This window comes from Mycteria americana, chromosome 1 (genome assembly GCF_035582795.1).
Source record: "Mycteria americana isolate JAX WOST 10 ecotype Jacksonville Zoo and Gardens chromosome 1, USCA_MyAme_1.0, whole genome shotgun sequence".
Lineage (NCBI taxonomy): Eukaryota > Metazoa > Chordata > Aves > Ciconiiformes > Ciconiidae > Mycteria > Mycteria americana.
Window position 1 is genome coordinate 56,302,622 of NC_134365.1, and position 20,041 is coordinate 56,322,662.

At 45.2% G+C, this 20,041-nt stretch overlaps 1 protein-coding gene across 1 annotated transcript; it reads left to right on the forward strand.

Annotated features, from left to right (window-relative positions):
* The first annotated feature begins 9,799 nt into the window (after positions 1-9,799).
* CYP2D6 (cytochrome P450 family 2 subfamily D member 6) lies at positions 9,800-18,204 on the forward strand. Its single transcript, XM_075499305.1, has 9 exons — positions 9,800-10,012; positions 11,823-11,994; positions 12,725-12,877; positions 13,527-13,687; positions 13,826-13,999; positions 15,838-15,979; positions 16,609-16,796; positions 17,741-17,882; positions 18,012-18,204. The coding sequence occupies exons 1-9, from the start codon at positions 9,800-9,802 to the stop codon at positions 18,188-18,190; spliced, it is 1,524 nt and encodes a 507-aa protein (XP_075355420.1). The 3' UTR covers positions 18,191-18,204.
* Positions 18,205-20,041: the final 1,837 nt, after the last annotated feature.

A 20,041-nucleotide genomic window follows, 5' to 3' on the forward strand; every position in this document is an offset into this window, starting at 1 on the left:
TCCTTCCCATGGAAAGATCACTGCTTATGGATAACTCCTGGGTAAAAGAGTGCGGGTATATTTTGTTGATGCAATTTTTGTTAACGCAAAACCACAATTACATAGCTGTAGAAAACATAAAACTGAACACAGAAAAATCAGCTTGTTATGTACAGTTGCTATGAGAATGTAGCAACTACTATCGGCAAAAGTAACCTACAGATCATTTGGGATGGAATACCAAAGGTAACCGACTAGCTAAACACTCCATAGTAAGATTTTGCCTGCATTTTCATAATTTCTAATTTCTATTTCACTCCATATGCTCCTACTGTTATTAATCAAACTGTGAGCATGACTGAGCCAATGTTTCAAACCAAAACAGTTATTTGTGGGTTTCCTATTCATAAAAAAATAAAATATACATTCTCATTTCCAATGCACATTTAGATTTGTGAAGCATAAACTATCATTAGGAGCATCACACAGAAATCAAACATAAACAACCTGTTTCACTGTCATAGTAACACACAACAATCTTCTGTTTCCAGCACACTGATAAAAACTTCTAAATGCTGACTTGTATTCAAGCCATTGTTTATACTGACAGAAAAAGTGCAGATAAAACCATGAAAAATTGCTAACGAGAGCTTGACACTGTGTTATTCATGAAAATAGCGAAATAATAAACTCTGTACTCTAACAACAAGCACACTATGCTCTCAGAAATTATGAACAGAGGTTTTGGATCATCAAAATTGTATGTTTGAGTATTTTCATTTTAAGTGGATTAATAATCATTTGGGCAAAAAGTGCTGGGACAAATGCACATTTTATTTTTGCTGTTAAAATTATTTACAGTTTCCTAATAGAATCGCTGTAAGTTCTTCAGCTCATCATCTGCTGCTGCCTTAATGGACTGCTGAACAAAGGGCAGAATTCAGGAGATCATGAATTGCTTGACAGAACAATCATCAATTTGTACCCAGTGAGCAGCAGTCACATTTTCTTCTGCAGTTAAGCCTGGCCTGCCAGTACACGTGCCTCTGCCAGTGACAGTCTGCTCTCCAGACTGTGCTGTCTTTTCCATTGCTCCCCTTCTCTCCTTGGATTTCCCTATCAGTCACTATTTTTTCTCTATCTTATCATTAATTCCTGCCCCTTGAAGCTCCTCAGGTGCCTGGGAGTAAGACAGGAGCGTTGAGATTGTTGGGATTTGTGCCGGTTTGTTAGTGAGTAAAGCCACACACAGAGGTATCTTTTGATTTTTCCAGATTGCCAGGAGAAGCCACCTGGTTTTTAGTGTTTGGAGGAGGATCCATCGGCAGCCTGCTGTCAGCTCATTGCAGGGATGGAAAACTCTCCAGTTGGGACCCCCCGTGGGGTACCAGCTGGGCTTATGTCGCTTTTACTGTGGCAGTGGGAACCACGTCCCCAACGCTGTCCCTGCCATGCGATTCACAGGTGCCCATGACATGCCCAACCTGCAGGTACTTCCCACCGCCTGCGAGGCGCAGGCCCAGCCACGCAGCAGTGAATGCCTGCGCTTGGTGCTGTGTAAGCTTAATAAATAGCTATATTAAACATCCAAGTTCATGCAAATGCACTGGGCCTGCGTTCACTGTCCTTTAAACCTGGGAAAAATTGCAGTGTCGCTTCTGCTTGCAGCTTTTTTGCTGGTGCCACGGAGGGTGGTCTGCACCACCTCAGACTGCATTGGCAGTCTGAGCCCAGACTGGCAAAAGTGACTGGACTTTGTTCGCTCAGGCGTTTACTTGTGTTTGATGACCTGCGTTTCAGTTCCCCTTGCAGTTTAGTCTTAGTTTAAGTCCTGGGGAGCAGATACCTGCTATCGGCCCTCTATAGAGACCAGCACAGCAGGGCCCCAAACTAGGTATGGCTCTACTGTTTCTGTAGGATCCGCTGTATCTACCAGAACCAGCCTAAGGCAAACACACAAAAAGACCATGTTTTAGAGGCTAATGTCTGCACACCTTATCATACAGTCACAGGTCAGCCAACACAAGCTTCTCTATACAAAACAGCTGTGCAAATGTGGCAGCACAGGGGGAGAAAAGGGATCCCGAGCTGAGCGGCAGCACATGCTCACAATGTTGAAAATGGCTGCGTAACTTAAATGAGGCAGGAGCTAACAGCATGCACCAAAATAAACGCTGTGGCATCACTCTGAGCACACGCTTAAACGGCCGAAGTAGATAATGCACCACTTTACCAGAACAAGACTATTTTTACTTTCACCATTGGAGCAATATCACAGCCACCAAGCCAGGAGGAAGGTGGTGTGAACAGAGACAGTCACTTCTACCTTTATCGACTCTAAGGAAATTGTAACAGCAAGTATGTTTTAGAAGTAATGCCTCTCTTCAACTCTTCTTTCTGAGATGTGCTGAGCACATGCAGCTCTGAATGCTTTCCTGGGAAGCCAGGGATGTTCAGGAGCAATCAGAAACAGGCTAATGAGCCTGGAGTGAAAAGAGAGAGAATTACCACTGAAACCTGAAATCTGACTTACCTACTAGGAGACAGCATCACCCAAGGTTATTCTGTCTGCTCCTGAGTTCCATAAGCACAGGAGAAAAATGCAATTGTCTTTTTAGCCAGATTAGCTTCCCTTTTTATTTTGATTCATAAATAACTGAATTGAGGACCTAACTATGAAAAAACAGCATCCCCAACTATCCTTCCAACACACAGAAACAGCAGCAAAATGCTCCCTGTGAAATACTCTCTCTACCAGAAAAAAAAGATCAGTTAGATGTTTCCTGGAACAAGCGTGAGTCTTCAAATTAAGTTTTTATCTTTTGTAACCTCTATTCTGAAATCTTTGGCAACCTGCCTCTTTGCTATGTAATAATTACAGTATCAGTCTTCATTAATATACTTTGTACCTAGATTTGTAGATGCTTTATCACAACTGGGTAAACAGCCCCATCAAACACATTTTACAAGCGAGGAAACTGAGCTAGCAGCCAGCTGAGTGCTCGCCTCTTAACTCACAGGGCAAATCAATGGCAGAAACTAAACTGAGATGCTTTTGTCTCTTTGGCTTCCAAACCTGGATTTAATCACCTCATTATTTTCAAAGGTGTCTCACTGATCTCACACTTCAGGAAAGCAGGATGAATTTCCCCATACGGATTTAAATGCATCTCTTTGGGGGGGGGATAAAAACCCACCGGGTTTTTAGCCAGTACTTCTGTCCAAAATTCCCCTGGATGCTCCCATTACAGCAAAGAAAAACCCCATGGTATCAGTACTAAACCAAAAATGAAAAGAAAAGCAATATATTCACAGCTCTCAAGAAGCTTAAAGAACAAGAAACCAAAACCAGCAGCTGAGACAAATCAACAGCCTATGGTATCGGGGGCGTAAGCCATATTTTTCTGACAGTTTCACAGGAGAGTGTGAGTCAAGGCAACTGCTGCCAGTCATTTTTTGAAGGAGCAGGTGTCTTCCCAGAGCTCAGCCACATCACACAGGTTTAACAGTATCTTTAGGAGGCATTTTAGACCAGTCCTGGTACCACAACCTGTGCAAAGCAGCACTTTGATTCATTATGTCTCCATCCTAGGGTTAGAAATTGTACGTGCTGAGCTCTGTTTGGCTAACTCAAGTTAAAGTAATGGTGCAAACATCTTAGTGTGAGGAATTAAGGCCTGCAGGAGAATCTAAACTTGAATTCGGCAATTAGCCTAGTTAAAACTGAGCCAGCTTGTTTTGATTTCTGCTTTAACCCCAGTTAACATCATGAGGATACCAGGGTTAGGGCCCATAACTACCACGATCTAGTCATTCGCTGAACAGGTGAAACCCTCACTGGGCAGTGTTACATGTATGTGTGAGATCAGTTCAATATAATCTCAAGGTATGTGAAGTACAAGTCAAGATAAAGCCATTCTGCTCTTTCAGTTTGCCTTTAGTATCCGAGGCTTGTCTGGGGGTAACTTGTTTCAGAAAATGAATTTGATCTCAGTGGCTGCTTTATTCATCCTGATGCTGATGCCTGCAGCGACTACACAGCTCACACTGCCAAGCTGTTTGCAGCAGTCGCTAGAGCCTGACTCCTCGACATCTTGCAGCACCAGCGTAAAGTTGTCTCTCTGGGGTGAAAAATGAGGCCCAAGACCCATCTTGCTTTTGATATCAAGTTCAGAGTCGTGGCTCTTTAACAGCAAGGAATGTGTTATGGGGATGGGATGGCATGGGATGGGATGGGATGGGATGGGATGGGGTGGGTGAAAGAAGCAAAGTCCAACTAAGCCTTGCTTTGGAGATAGGTGAGCTGCTGTGATTGATATAGCAAAAAGAGTAGGAAGCCACAGGAAATTTAAAGAAGAAAAGCCTGAAGAACAGATTTCCTTGCAACGTGGGAAGGCTGGCAGTAAGTCATAGTAACAGTAACTATGAAAGAATTGGCTATTTCAGTTCTGCTGACTGCTTTATTGTGAACAAGCTGTTAGCACAGTCCATCTAAAGGCTGTAGAAGTACTTCCAATACATCAAACCCCATCTGAAGGCCAAGAAAGTCACAATGAACTGGCTGAGACCAAAATTTCCCAAGTTGGGGTTGTGCCTCAGGCTAAATTTGTTTGGGAACGTTCAGCCAAAAATTTTTTAATCCCTTTCTAATGGCTGACATCATTCTTAGAAATCCATTGTTTATCTGACCTTCTCCTAACTCGTTAGAAAAATTTCTGGCGATATTTTCCTTTCTCAGTTTAATGCTTTGAAGAATTACATGCGAAATTTGGCAGGCGGCAGCTTTCTGTTAGGAAGACACATTGCACCAGCTCTCTAAAACTGTGCTCAAACTTGGCCACATTACAAGCACTTGAAAACCCAGTTTACGTGCGCTTGATCGAGTTCTCAGTTTTTCAGCTAAAATTCCCCAGAGACGCATGAACGGAGCAGATGGTGGTTATTGCCAGCTGCTGGAGGCTAACAAGGGTGAATGACAAGTGTGAAGCTGGTTTTCTCTGCGCTCCCCTTGCCCCCTTCCAGCACTGAAATGGTCGGGAGGAGAGGCCGCCCGAGTGAAGGCAAAACAGGCAAAAGATAGATGGTGGGCTGAAAAAAGGAAGTGAAGGACCAAAAAAGTCTGGGACCAGGTGGGAGACCATCTTTTCTAGGCTTAGAAGAGGTGACCAAAGAGCAAAGGTTTCTGGGGTCTCCACCAGCCCCAGCTCTGCTGTAGCCTGGGAGATGGACAGCCAGGGAACGGGAGCTGCAGGCTTCAATCTGATCATTTGTGCTCTTGCAAGAGGCTTTGCTCCTCCAGAACGAAACATTGCTGAGGCTTGGATCCATCTAACGGTGCTAGGGGGAAAGCAGACAGCCTGCTGGGATTTGGATGAAAAATTTCTGAAAATTCAAGGAAATATTCATATTATGTGACCAGTGCTTCCTGGCTGGCTCCAGTATTGAAGCAGAGAGAGAGAAGGAAGGGTGTTTCTTTGGCCATTGAAAGATTTTCACCACACATCTGCGAAGGAAGGAGTATGTGATACTGGGCAATTACTGAAACAGCAGTTTTCATAAACAGGCAGTAATCTGTGACCTTCATGTACAGGGTGCCAACCTTGTGATCCTGCAGGAAGATCTGCAGAAGCCACTTGCAACTCCAGCCGGGAGCTGGGCACAGGTCCTGGAGAGCTGTGTGTGGCAGTCAGGAGCAATCAAACCCAGCTTCTAGGCTTTTCCTATTAGGTACCAACACTTAGAAGGTCATTTGGACTTAACGTTTCCATTTTCTCCATTGGTGGCACCTCAGAGGGATGCTGTGAGTACAAAAGACTGCCTGCTCTGAACCCACGCAGTCACTGCTGACCACTGTGGAAAAGTCCAGCTAAAACACCCTTCTGGGCAGGGTGCAAACAGCAGGTGGCAAAATAGGCTTTGAAGCCAAATACTATAATTATAACAGGATTAGTAAACGATCATCATCTATCCCATGCACTGAATGAAGGGAGGGTCCGTCAGAAAGGAAAAATAGCACGAGACAGTAATTAAAGATTATCTTATGGAACATACGGACAAAAAGGCTCAATTAAAATTGTGCAGGCAGCTCTTGCATTACCTTACTTCTGGATGCTTCGTTTTGCAATATTAATAAGCTTTTTCTTAAAGCTGCCTTTCTGTTTGTATTGCAGGTTGTCCAGTCAAAGAACAGTAATGTCTGCATGTAACTTCTGTAACTTCATTTAGCTCATCTCTTAATTGACTGTGCACAAAGACATGCACCCAGCACAGCAGGGCTGCAGCTAGCTAAAATTAATATGTATGGATTCAGAGGGTTTTTTTCTCTGACTTGAAAATCGCTCAAAATATTACTGTATTGAAAAGAAATGCAAATGAATGTCTTTCATTCTTCAGAAGGATAATTACCCTTTTCTCTTTCTCTCTCTCAGAAAGAGATTTGTTGTCTATTGTTTCTTTGCTTGCTTTGAAAACTGCTCTTTTGAAATTACCTAAGCTATAACACTTGCTCCAGTTCTTTGCAGGAATGGCAGTCCAAGCTACTAACCAAAAGTGGAGGAGTTGTCTAGTTTGCAGCCTGAAGGGGGTAGAGGAAAACAACATTTGTCCAGAGACCTTTTAGAGAGGTGTATGGGGCAAGAAGAGGGGAGAAAGTATTTTTGTTCTTAGGCTGGTGCATTTCTTAGGTTGCAGCTTTGTCGCCTTATGTCAAGGCCGAGCCCCAGGAAGAAGAGCAGCTGGAGAGTTACTATTCCGACGGCCTTTCAGGGCGATGTTCATTAAAAGTAAATCCACTTCCCAAATTCCAATCAACTATCCTTCTGACAGCCCGGAGGTGAGTGATGGGAGTCCAACAGCCTTTGGCTCTAGCTAAGATAAGCAAAAAAGAAAGAACCCAGGTGGATATTTTTCAGCTGAACTTTGTAAAGTTGGAGCTCAAAATAAACTGAAACCAGCAGGGTAACATCCTTTTACCAGTGGGGTGATCGGGAAATGTCCACTGTCGTTCTTGGGACCACATTTCCCATCTTTTCACTTGTCATCTGAGTGCATAGGTCATGAAAATTGGTGTGAGAGGAACCCCTTGATCACCTTTTAGCATCCAGCCATCTCCTGCTCAAGCCAGTCCACTGAGTACAGGACTGTCACAGCTCTGTCTCCTGAGACCTCGCAGTAGAGCTCTTCGAAATGTGGTGGGTACTTAGAAGCCAACAAACTCCCAAACTACTCTGCAAACATACTTCAGCTCTCGTTGGCTCTCCCAGGCTGTACTTGCTAAGAGTGCTCTCTGTCCCATCATCCAGCTTGTTAATAAATACGCTAAACTTTATGAGCCCCATACAGATACCTACAGGACGTCACTAGTGACCAGCCACCAGCTGAACTCTGTATCGCCCATCCCAACTCGTTGAGCCCCATGGTCTGAACAATCTTCCACCCACTTTATCATCTACCTTGCCAGTCTGTATCTCCTTGATTTAGCTACAAGGATACTGTGGGACATGGTGTCAAAGGCTTTGCCAAAGTCAAGGTCAATGACATGCACTGCTTTCATGCTTTGAGGAGGCTGCCCTTGAAGAACAAACAGCTCTCCTGGGCCCCTTTGCTCTCCGGGACAGCTCCCTTTGGGATACTACCAAGCAGATTCCTGAACAAGGTGAAATCTTCCCTCCTGAAGGCAAGGGCAGTAATGCTGTTTGTCCTGCTGACTTCTTGCAGGATTTAATATTCCACGGTCTCATGGTTGCTGCAGGCAAACTTACCCTTGACCATCACGTCCGGGACCAATTCTTCCTTGTTTCTGAATAGCAAACCCAGAGCATCTCCCCTAGTTGTCTTATCAATCGCCTGTGTCAAGAAGTTGTCTTCAGCACACTCCAGAAACCACCTGGATTGTGCCCAATCATATAGCCCTTCCAGTTAAAGTACACCCGTGAGTCCCAAGGCCTGTAATTGTGTGAGATGGTTCCATTGACTTGCTCTCCTTGATCAGCTAGTCTGTAGTGAGTGCCTATCACAACATTGCCCGTGTTCCTTTGCCGCCTTCTCCTTGCCCAAAAGCACTCAACTGGCTCAGCACCTGTCCCATGGCACAGCTCTGGGCTCTCCTCTGCATAAAACACAACCACTCCTCACCCTTTCCAGCCTGGCTTTCCTGAAAAGCCTATGTCCATCTGTGGCAGCTCTCCAGTCATGTGAACTATCCCATCATGCCTCTGTAATCCAAAAGAAATCATAACTCTGCAGTTGTGTGGGGGCTAGTAATTCCCCCGATTGTCTCCCATGCTGCATACGTTTGTTTACAGATACTGGAGATGAACCCTGAGTCACAAGGGGCATGCAGGACCACGCTGTGGAGACTTCAGTGAGCGGACCTCTGCACACAGATAGTAAGCGTTTAGGTGCCTTTTTGGACAAGGGGCATTTTGAGGCCCTGGCTGCATACCGGAGCTGACTGCACAGTCTTTGCAGGTGCATCACTTTGCAGTCTGAGGTCTCCATCACTGTTGCAGCAATTGCACCATTAGGAGGTTTTCTCTGATCACACTGAGATCACAGATCAAACTGTGATGGGTTTACTGCTTCTTTTTAGCTAGAACTAACTGTCATAAGAGTGAGCTTTACTGATCTCTGATGGCAGCAATGTCGGGAGGACATAGCTGTGCTGTTTTAGGAAATACTTTGACTATCTCCATAATTGTGTTTGCATTACTGCTGCCCCAAAGGCTGGAAATTCAAGGCTCCTTGCAATACATGTGCTTTCTCCCTTGTAGCTGAGCTGTATTCCACAAAAATCAAGGTCATCATGCTGACTGATATTTGGAGTTGGATAAAGATTGTTATTCCCAGAAACATTTTTAAAGTCTCAGGTCACTGTTTTAGGCTAATTTCTGTGACAAGTGCTTTCTGTAAGGGGAAGCTTGACCTAACCTGAGCTTTCTCAAGCTCCAATGGAACAAATACTCAGTCTTGCAAACAGAAACCTGGATGTTTTTTTGTTTAGGAGCTGCTTCTCCCTTGTCTTGTCTGTACAAACAAGAAGGCGACACAGATTTAAACAAACTAACTCTTTCAAAATCACCCCAGAGCATGCAGCAAGACTGGATTGCTTGTTGTGAACTGCAATCCCACCTCAGCTGTGGGAGAGGGCACCCAAACACCTGGACCTCACCCAGCCCTGCCCCACGGAGAGCACCACTGCAGGAGCTGCCACCGGCAGCAGCGACAAAGCAGCCTCTGAGCTCTGGCTTTGGAGGAGGAGGAGGAGGAGGGATGACCCTCATCACCACTCCCCCAAGGCTGAGCTGAGCAGAGGAGGAGCTTCGGGTCTGAGCCAAGTCCTACATATCACAGGCCAGCAACTACAGGGAGAGAGGAGCAGGCAGACAGAAAAAGAGAGTGTGGGGAAGAGGAGAAAGCAAGGAAAAGAAGACAGCTGCCTGGGGAAAGGAGTGAAAGAGGAGGAGAGGAGAGGAGAGGAGAGGAGAGGAGAGGAGAGGAGAGGAGAGGAGAGGAGAGGAGAGGAGAGGAGAGGAGAGGAGAGGAGAGGAGAGGAGAGGAGAGGAGAGGAGAGGAGAGGAGAGGAGAGGAGAGGAGAGAAGAGAAGAGAAGAGAAGAGAAGAGAAGAGAAGAGAAGAGAAGAGAAGAGAAGAGAAGAGAAGAGAAGAGAAGAGAAGAGAAGAGAAGAGAAGAGAAGAGAAGAGAAGAGAAGAGAAGAGAAGAGAAGAGAAGAGAAGAGAAGAGAAGAGAAGAGAAGAGGCAAAAGGAGGCAGAAACAGTCTTGGGTCAAAATAGGAAGACCAAGGAGTAGACAGGCTACGAAATGGCATTGCTCCTGTGGCTGGGGTCCCAGCTGTCATCCTGGTGGAGCAACATCTCTATACTAGGAGTTTTTCTTGCAGTCTTTACTTTACTTCTTGACTTCATGAAGCGCAGGAAGAAGTGGAGCCATTACCCCCCAGGCCCAGTGTCGCTGCCGTTCATTGGGACCATGCTGTACATTGACTTCCGCAACCCTCACCGCTCCTTCAACCAGGTGAGTGCTGGCCCCTGTGACAAAACGCCCCTCGCACAACCGTGGGCCCAGGAGGGGTGGGGATGCCCTGGCACAATGTACCCTTGCACAAAGCCGAAGGGCAATGCCCTCTCCAAAGTCCAGGAATAAGCAAATCGCTGCCTAAAGACACCTGGCCCATACAGAGAAATAGATGGGCCACACACCAACACTTGCCAGCCTCCATCTGCCGATCTCTGCATGAGCTCAGTGGGAGATGCTGTTGTGCCCCCAATGTTAGATGATGCTTGCTCTGCTGTAGAGCTGGCCACCAACTTAACACGTGGGCAGGTGTGGGGGCAAGGGAAGAGGGAGATGTACAAACAAGGGAAGACAAGCAAATACCTGTGGGCTGGGGATGTGGTTGCAGGAATTGCAGACTTCCCTGTGAGTTACTTAAGCATGCCTACAGGCATGTGACAGTTTCAGTTAAAGAGATAAGCTTGTGGGATTTGCCCCAGCAGCAATGCCCAAAATCTCGGTAGCGCTCCTATTCAAAGTCAGGGCTTAGCTATTCTCAAAGGAAAAGCACAGCACAGCTTGCGGCAGATAAACCACAGGGGGTTTGTGCTTCGGTCTGCAAACTCTAAAGGCCTTTTCTCTAGGACAGCACTGTTCAGCTGTCTGTCCAAAATCTGCCAAATGGAGAAACTAAATATAACATTTGTATTATTTGCTTGCATATAGTCCAAAAGATTACCATTTTCAAATCACATCATGTCAGGGTCATGCTAACCACAATCTTGACCAGTAATCGCTTTTAATGATGTATTTCTAGTGCCAGTGAAGTGCTAATTCCCTTTCCCACCCCACTGCAAATACAGTCTTAAGTACTTCAACTCCTTGCATTGCTACAGTGCAGAAATGAAGACACTTAGCTTTTTAACAAAAAAAAAAAAAAAAAGACAACAGAAAAAAGAACAAGAAAACAAGGCGCAGTCTGTGGGGCATTGCTACTATTGCACTGTCTTCTAACCACATGCTCCCGAGTGCCTTGTTCAGTGTTACTGATTAGCAGGGGAGCTTCAACCTGCCTTCCTGGGAGTCTATGCCCAGTCAAAGGGCTTGTCTACCTGGAGGAGACTTAGCTCCATGGCAAGCTCCCATGGTGAGTGTATGGCTGACAGGCTTACCTGTGCAGCCATCCTGCTGTCAGCATTATGTCTCATAGATCACAACAGATGTAGGGTGTGTGCCAGTTACCAGTCTTACTAGATGTGTACGCTCCTTTTAGGGAGAAAGTTGACCTGAAACTCCAGGGTGGAATTGCCTCTTCCAACCATGTTTCTGGGAACCGGGCTCTGGGTAGATCTTTAGGAACAAATAGATATTAAAAAAAAAAAATTACATATCAGCTTATCATCAATATTTCCTTCTAGCAGAAGTAGGCTAACTCAAAACTTGCCTAGTCTTTCAGATCAAAATAAATACAAGCATTAGGAAATAATTCATTGTTGAGCATGCAGCCTTTGAAAATCCCCAAAAAGGTCCTTGACATTGTGTTGTCAGACAAAATCCAAAGTACTTGCACAATGGTCATGGCAACAGTTTGACCGGGATAGGCGTATTCTAAATCTTTCCACTCACGGAGCATTGATCCCTGATTCAGTTGCTGTTTGGCACCACTCTGAGCTGGTGCACTGCAAAGACAAAGGTCAAAGATCAGCCGAAGGTCTCCTAATAAAAGCACCTCAAAAATCACTAAATAGTACAGGCCCTAAGGAAGGATATGGTGATATTTTTGACGTTACATTCAGCTCATCTTCAGGGATGTACTTTCTTACCTTGGCAGCTTCACAAGAAGTTTGGAAACGTCTTCAATCTCCAGAACTGCTGGACCAACCTGGTAGTACTGAACGGGTATAAAACAGTGAAGGAAGCCCTGGTCCACAGATCGGAGGACGTTGCTGACCGGCCATACTTTCCAGTATATGAACATCTGGGCTACGGAGATAAATCTGAAGGCAAGTCCCTTGGAAATGGACATTCCCTGCTGGCACTAGCACAAAGAGGACTGGGTAGATGGAAGATTTTCTGAGTACGGTGCCACCTTCTCATGTCCCTCTGGTCAATCTCCTTGTATGTCTGCCACCCTTTGGTAGTGACAAAATCAGATTTGATGAAAAGGGGGCTCCCCTTAGTGGTTGTAGTACAGCTCCAGGTGCTAGCACACACCTCTTCAGCCGTGTTAGGACACTATTAGTGGTACAACTTTCCTGCCAGCGTTGGAGCTGGTAGCTCCTGACACGCAGTGATTAGCGCTTATGCTCACATACTATGTGCATGTCATTGTTGTCACAAAAAAAATGGTAACTTTCTTCCAAGACAGAGTATTATCCAGCATCCAGCCCACATCTCTCATCCTCAGCTCCTGTGCAGTGGCACAAGCTGCTACCGATTTCACACAGGCTAAGGGTGCAATGCTGAATGGTTTGGGGGAGTGATTCCTTTATCCTTAGCAGCACTTGTCGCTCCCATTGCATCCCCCCTCCACCTTCGCTAGCCATGCACATGTATTAGAAGGTGCAGTAATCCGTTTTTAGAATTATTGTATGAACAAGCTGTACAAGATCAGACTCTTTCATCTATCCACACAGACCCATACCTCCAAACTCACATTTGCTATTCTCTAGCGAACTTTGCTTGATATATGGGTCAGAGCTCCTGACATTTCTTGCTCATCCATAATTCCAGGGATTGTTATAGCGAGATACGGGCACGTCTGGAAGGAGCTAAGGAAATTCACGCTCTCTACCTTGAGGAACTTTGGGATGGGAAAGAAATCCTTGGAGGAGCGAGTGATGGAGGAAGCGGGATTTCTGTGCTCTGCAGTCAGTTCTGAAGAAGGTTTGTTACATCCAGAAGGATGGGGAAATCACAGAAGAAGGCAATACTGTGATGCAGAGAGAGAAGTAATACTACAGCCACTCTTGTTTGCATGCAGCGCTCTCTTCCTAAGCAAATGCAGTGTTTCTAGTCTATATGCATTAGTGACCCTGCTCTACCTTGAAGCCACTTCTACTTTAAACAGTGGAGCTATTGTAACACTAATCCATTTGAAACAGGAAACAAATAGAAAATAAATAGAAATAAAGAGGTTAAATACAATTATTCCCAGAGATGGGTAACTATTACCTTTACGAAGTTTAGTGGAACATATTGATATTATCACATGCAATAAAAGTGCAGCTGAGAGTTTTCACAGCACAACCTGTCATCTAGACACAAAGCAAAGTGTTATCTGTGAAGTCACAGAACAACCCTGCAACTCAGCTTTCCTTGGGAGTTTTCTCCTTTAAACAAGGATCGACCAAATAGTAGTAGGAGATGAGAAGATCTTCACTCCCTAGTATGATGCATTTGTACTTTGAGTGGTTTGGGGGCTTTTTCTCTTGAAGGCATCAGGGAGGCATTTGTGTATTCTTGTTGCTGATGGCTGAGGTCCAACAGCTTGGTGTTGCTTACTTCATTGCTTGGTCTCCATTTCCATTTTTAGGTCGTCCTTTCGATTTACGTTTTCTTGTAAATAATGCAGTCTGCAACGTGATCTGCACCACCATCTATGGAGAGCGTTTTGACTACGGTGATGAGACATTCAAGAAGCTGTTACATTTGTTTGAAAACTCCCTGAATGAAGAAGCTGGATTCCTGCCTCAGGTAAACCAAGAGCGTAATATGTTCTGCAAGAAGCTGCCCTCTGTTGCTTGAGAGCATTGTTTTTTCATTATTTTTCTTTTCGCATCACATAATATCTTCTCTTTCTCTCTCTCTCTCTCTCTGGTTCTGACATCCCAGCTTCTTAACGTGGTGCCCATTTTGTTGCGCATCCCTGGAGTGCCACAGAAAGTCTTCCAAGGGCAAAAGGCATTCATGGACTTCATAGATGTGCTCGTAGATAAGCACATGGAGACCTGGAACCCTGCTTACATCCGAGATTTCACTGATGTGTTTTTAAAGGAAATGGAGAAGGTAGGGTGACACCAGCAGAACCTCAGGGTCCAGCGGCAATTCCTCTGCCTGTTCAAGCTTGTTGATAGAAGCTGACTTTCCTTATAAAGCTGTATAAAACCTCTTACTAATTTCCTACTTTTTCATTCCACATTGTATCTTGAGAAGAAAGATGTTAACTTCTTCATGCTGTAACCTCCTTTATTGTCTTAAGAGACCAAATTATCTGCTGATGTTCTTGTTCCCATTTTCTACCTTCACATTCCCCTCAGAGTCTAGCAACTCCCTTCTTTCCAGCCTACACCATTTTGAAGGCATTTAAAAGTCATTGAGAGGCATTTAAAAGTAATTGAGAATTCACTAATATTTCTAAGTTTGCGCTGGGGACAAGTCAACATGCAAGATTCTGTGTATGTCAGTGCCTTAATGACTGATGTCTCAAAATCAGTTACAAAACTGCAGCAACAGACTGGCTTTTTGGTGTCATTGCCCAGTTCGTAGCCTGCCTTTAAACCAAGTTATGACTTGGAAAGACAGCATCTCCTTCGCGATGTGTGTCTTTGAATTGCTTGCTAAGAACTAGTTCCCTACAGATCAGATGAAGGCCTAAATCTGAACCTCACTGAAATTAAAGTCTTTCCTTTGATTCAGTCAGGCATGAAGTCAGTATAAAATCAAAGGTACTTGCATCAGTCCATCCATCCACCATATGTTTCTGCACATGGATTCACTAAATTTCAAGTGCCAGATGAACAATAGTAGCAAATTCTGCCTGCAAATTGCTTCCGCTATCCAAGTCCTCAGGCTGGACTGCTGCTCAGCATAACGAACCCTGCTGTGCTGCGGGCGCCGGGCACCTCCAGTCCATGCGTTAGCCCCCCCCAGCTCACGCAGGCAGAGCAACGTGACCTACGTTACTCTGCACTGAGCAGTGCTATTTGGGGGTGGATGTGAGCCTGACCATGTTGCCGCTTGTCACATCTCTCTTCTGTTTGCTAAGGTCCCCTGATAAGCCAGTCTGATAAATCCCTCTACTGGGTTAACTTTGGTCAGGTCAGCCCCATAGCTCCTTTGCCAGCGATCTTTTACTGGAATAACAGTTGAGTCTTAAATGCCTTATTATTGCTATCCATATTACAACAGCATCAAAATATACAGAATAACTTAACAGAAGCTAGTCCCTAGGAAAGAAAAGTATAAAGAGGATTAGAAAAGACAAGCAGATGAACTCATGCAGAGCGCTTGTCATATCTCATATGCTAACAAATTTGAGCTCAATTAGCATTTGGATGAGAGACCAGTTTTGCTGAAATTGGTGTTGCAGACTTAATAGGCAGCAATGATACCCTGATCTTTTTTTTTTTTTCGATTGTAAAAAAATAGCAGGGCAGAAGCAGCGAGAATCTGTAATGCATAGCTATAGATAACCCCTCAAAATACTGTTAATTTTCCATTTGCCACATCAATGCAGCCTCCTCCCTACTGCGTGGGTTTTATGATCTGATCAACCCTCAATAACTGTGTTCCACCTCCTCTGGGGGAGGACGTTATGGCAAGTGGCAGGGGCCTGCTGTCTGTTTGAGTTGAGAGCACAAGGCGTTCACTTCTGTCCTGAAAGCAGGTGTAGCATTCATCTCTCAGGATACAGGAGGTGACAACCTTCAAATACAGGAGGTAACGGGGTTACCAAAGCATATCAGTCACACACAGACCGTTGCCTGTATTAATGCTCTACTCTCCCAATGAACTTCTTGGTCAGCAAAAACAGATCTAGTGCTTCTCAGTACTTCTCTGGAACAACGGTCTTCTCACCCAGCACGTACCCCAGCTCCAATCACACACTTGTTTCCTCTCCGCAGGGTAAGGAGGCTGAAGAGAACGGTTTCAACTATAATAATCTTCGTCTGGTGACCGCAGACTTGTTTGCAGCTGGTTCTGAGACCACCTCCACCACTCTCCGGTGGGCATTTCTGTACATGCTTCTCCACCCAGAAATACAGAGTAAGTGAGAAGACAGGCAGAGGTGTGGTGTGTTCCCTTCAACACTCATTTTTCTGTGAGGAGATTGAACATCTGCTCTCCATGGTTTGGGGATTTTGCAATGAGGAAAAGCTTTGGCGATGGTTGGTCTAGCAGAAACCAGGAGAAATACGTCCCAAACATAGCTGTTATGGCAGGGCCTGGTGTTTTAATCTGGCAGGGGGGAAACCCTAATGAAAAGAGTGGAGTTGGAAGGGCAAGTTCACTCTCTTCTTCATTTTGAAGGCTACTTGGGAACTTCTGGTGGCCAGAGTACCTGCCTTCCTGTATTCGGAATAGATCCTAATCTGTTTTAATTCTCTAATGCTGCATGCCCAGGTACCGTTTCAGCCACATAGAGGAGGGGTAAGGTAGCATGTCAAGTGACAAGACCTTTATTAAAGATACTGTGCATAAAGAATAGTTATACAGATGGCTCTGGGCAACTGAAAACAAATGCATTCCCTTCTAGTTTCTGTTCCTTTCTCTAATTGCTTGTGCTGCTCTCACCCAGTGTCTACCGATCTCATGCCACCGGCTTTTCTACAGCTTGTACCAGCCCCTTCTGCTTATCTAAGGGCACTCGAATTCCTTAGCTGTGCTGCTTTCAGGTAAGGTCCAAGCAGAGATTGATAAGGTGATTGGCAGAGAGAGATCACCCACCATGGAGGACCAAGTGAGCATGCCCTACACCAATGCTGTGATCCATGAAGTGCAACGCTACGGGGACGTCGTTCCCATTGGACTACCTCACATGACGTACCGGGACACCAAGTTGCAAGGCTTCTTCATTCCCAAGGTGACCGCAGCCAGACAGGCAATGCAGCATCCTCTCCCTGTGCAGACGCCAGGCCTGGGGTGTGGGTGACCCCATGCAACTCTGCAGCATTGCACTTCCAGCCCCAAATCACAGTCACTGGCAAGCACTGAAGTAGGACATTTTGAAATGCTAAGACCAGGCACACGGTCACCTTTGTGCTCTAGGTTTGTGCTGGTTATGTGGGAACCCAACTGCAGCGGCAGCTCAGTGCAAAGGTTTGCTTTCCTCTCAATAAGCTGACATCCACTGCCCTGCCTGTGTTGGAAGGAGAAAGTAACAGAGCCTAACAGGCTCTCTGGAGGCACATGACACTAGCTTACGGGCTTTCCTAAGATGCTAGTAGTTAAAAATCTGCAGCTATTCAAATGCCACTGGCATTCAGCCCAGTGCCACTGTGACAGGCAGCTGCCCTGGCAGCACTGGTAGCAATGCCAGCCTGGGATTTATTTTTTTTTTTTTTAGCCTTGCGATATCTCCTCTAGCTTAGAACATTGATGTGTGAAACAGGAAAGCTTCGCAATTTCCCATGGCCCCTGCAAAAGTTGGGTTTTGAAGTCTGTCAGTCAGCTTTTTCTCTCCAGCTATAAAACAAGTACAGGACGATCTGAGAAGCAGAGGCTGTTTCCACTGTGTAGGCATGAAATTGGCATTTGCATGCAATGGCCTTTGCAAGGAATCAAATTGCAAAAGTTCAGATGCTTCAGAGCATAGGGCAGGCACCATATGTCATTGGAAAAGTGCCCTGCTTTACCTCTGTTTTAAATAAGATACAGAAGAGGAGATCGGTGCCTTATTCTGAAGCACCAAATGATGGTTGCTATTAGACGGGAGACACAGACCAAAGAGGGGCCAGCACGGATCCGTTGTGCCAAGATAATGTTGCTGTTCTCATGTAAGTTGTTTCCTCTTGTGGAGGAGCACAGGGGACGACAATCATCACCAACTTGTCTTCTGTGCTGAAGGATGAGGCAGTCTGGAAGAAGCCAAACGAGTTTTACCCCGAACACTTCCTGGATGCAAACGGGCAGTTTGTGAAACCAGAGGCCTTCCTGCCTTTCTCTGCAGGTAAATCTGAGGGGAGGATCCAGCCACAAGTCAGAGGCACAGCAAGAGGGGTGATCTGCTCCTCCTGCAGCGATTCCAGCATGGTTTAATGTCCTCTTTCACGGACACTTTCTACTCCCTCTCTTGCAGGTCGCCGTGCCTGCCTGGGGGAACAGCTGGCCAGGATGGAGCTCTTTATTTTCTTTACCACTCTCCTGCAGAAATTCACCTTTGTGCTCCCCGAGGACCAGCCCAGGCCACGGGAGGATGGTCACTTTGCCCTCACGAGCTCCCCACACCCATACCAGGTGCGATCTGTCCCAAGATAAGTGCACACCACTCTCCTTTCACTCAGAGACCACCACCAATGCAAACTCTGTCAGAAATGTTGCAGGTCTAGGCAGGATCATGCTGGGTTCCACTCAAGACCTCTCAAGTCTGTGCAGATGTCCCCAGCTGTGTAAAGTAAGGATCTGGCCCAATACATAGTTTAGCATAATTCCAGTCCTGGATCTTGAATCAGACAGCCATAGCAAGTTATGAATGATGATCAAGTTTGCAAGTACATATATGCCTAATCAGCCAGCTCTGCTGTACTTTGGGCTCTCATCAGTTGCAGAAGCAGTTCACTGAGCACACAGCTACTGAAAGAATTATTAGTCCTGAATTAGTTCACTGAAATACAAGGGTACCCTGGGTAAAACACAACCCTGGGGTCTTGCCAATTCTAGGACCAAAAAAACTTGGAAAAATTTGTAAGGTACTCCTGGCCCACTCCCTTCCTTGTTAGCCCTGCTGCATACCCAGCCACGCTCTGCCTCCCGTGCAGTGCCGTCCCACAGCAGCGTGTGCCTCTGCCTGGTGCTCAGCGGAGTCCAGCTCTGGCTTGGTTCCTGCAAAAACAATCCATGGCCCGTCAGCTGATTTGGCATGTGCTGCTGGTGGGCAGGGAGAGAACTTCAGCTCGGACACAAGGTGACATTTAAATGCAGTTTCAGAGCACTGCTCCTGAAAAATTTTACCATCCAATAAATACATACCCCCTTCGTTCCTTCCTGTTTATTGCATACTCCTGTCTATTGCACACATATTACATTGCCTTTATTTATAGCCCCACAGAAAGTAAGTTTTAATCCAGAGAAATGCCTGACAGCCTGTATGTCACACTATCCCTCCAGTAGAAGTAAATACCAAGAAGGAGTACATAAATAATCCGTATGGTGTTTCAGCCACAGAAGCAGGTAATTTGTGAAATACAGAAATTCCTATATTTTAAGAGGAATCCTGGTGTCTAGATTTACCCTCTCCTATCTAAATAGTTCCTGAAAACTGCTTTTTTCAGCATTACATAAAGTGAGCTCTTGGGCAGGTTTGGAACTCACAAAGGGATGGAGTTATGCTGTTTGAAACAGTGCAGCTGTAGATTTCAGAGCTACCTTTCTTCCTGCAATATTCCTGACAAATAGTTTTGCAAGGTACTAAGATATGTTGATATTTAGATTAGTAGCAACTACCTTTTAACCATGTGGCTGAAAAGACCATAGCATAAAGGAGCTTCTACGCATAATCACAACTAAAAAAACTCTCTGAAACTGAGTGCATATGTGTGCACACATTCATATCTATCTGGTTAATAGTAATTTTGGAAGCTATGAAAGCTATTGAATTATGCAAATACTTATTAATACCATTGTTAAGATTTTTACTTCAGCAGGAACTGCACATTTATGCTTTTAATCTAAAAAAGAATAAAAATCATATGAAAAGTCTTCTTTCTCGGCCCTCCTCTTTGTCTCACAGACCTGCCTCAGATACTTGACAATCCTCTCCTTACAGCCAGCACCCCGCCTGTTTTTTTTCAAGACCTTTTCAGTGTTACTTTTCTGGTTGGTTCAATGACACTGAACTGAACATGCTTGGGTTTATAGTTACCAGCAGACACATAACTGTTTTTAAAAAGAAGCTGTCGGTGAACTAAACTTTAAACAGAAATGATTCCTGCAATCACGTATTTGGATACAAAGCATGGGTATACCTGGAGCAGGGACGGTCTTTCTAGCATGCAAGAACACACTGGAAGAAAGTCAGCCTGCCTGTGCAAACATCAGCTGGTGTAGCGCTTTGGAAGCAAAAGGGAACAAATAGATCATTGCAAAATACAGATCTAGCACTGATAATCG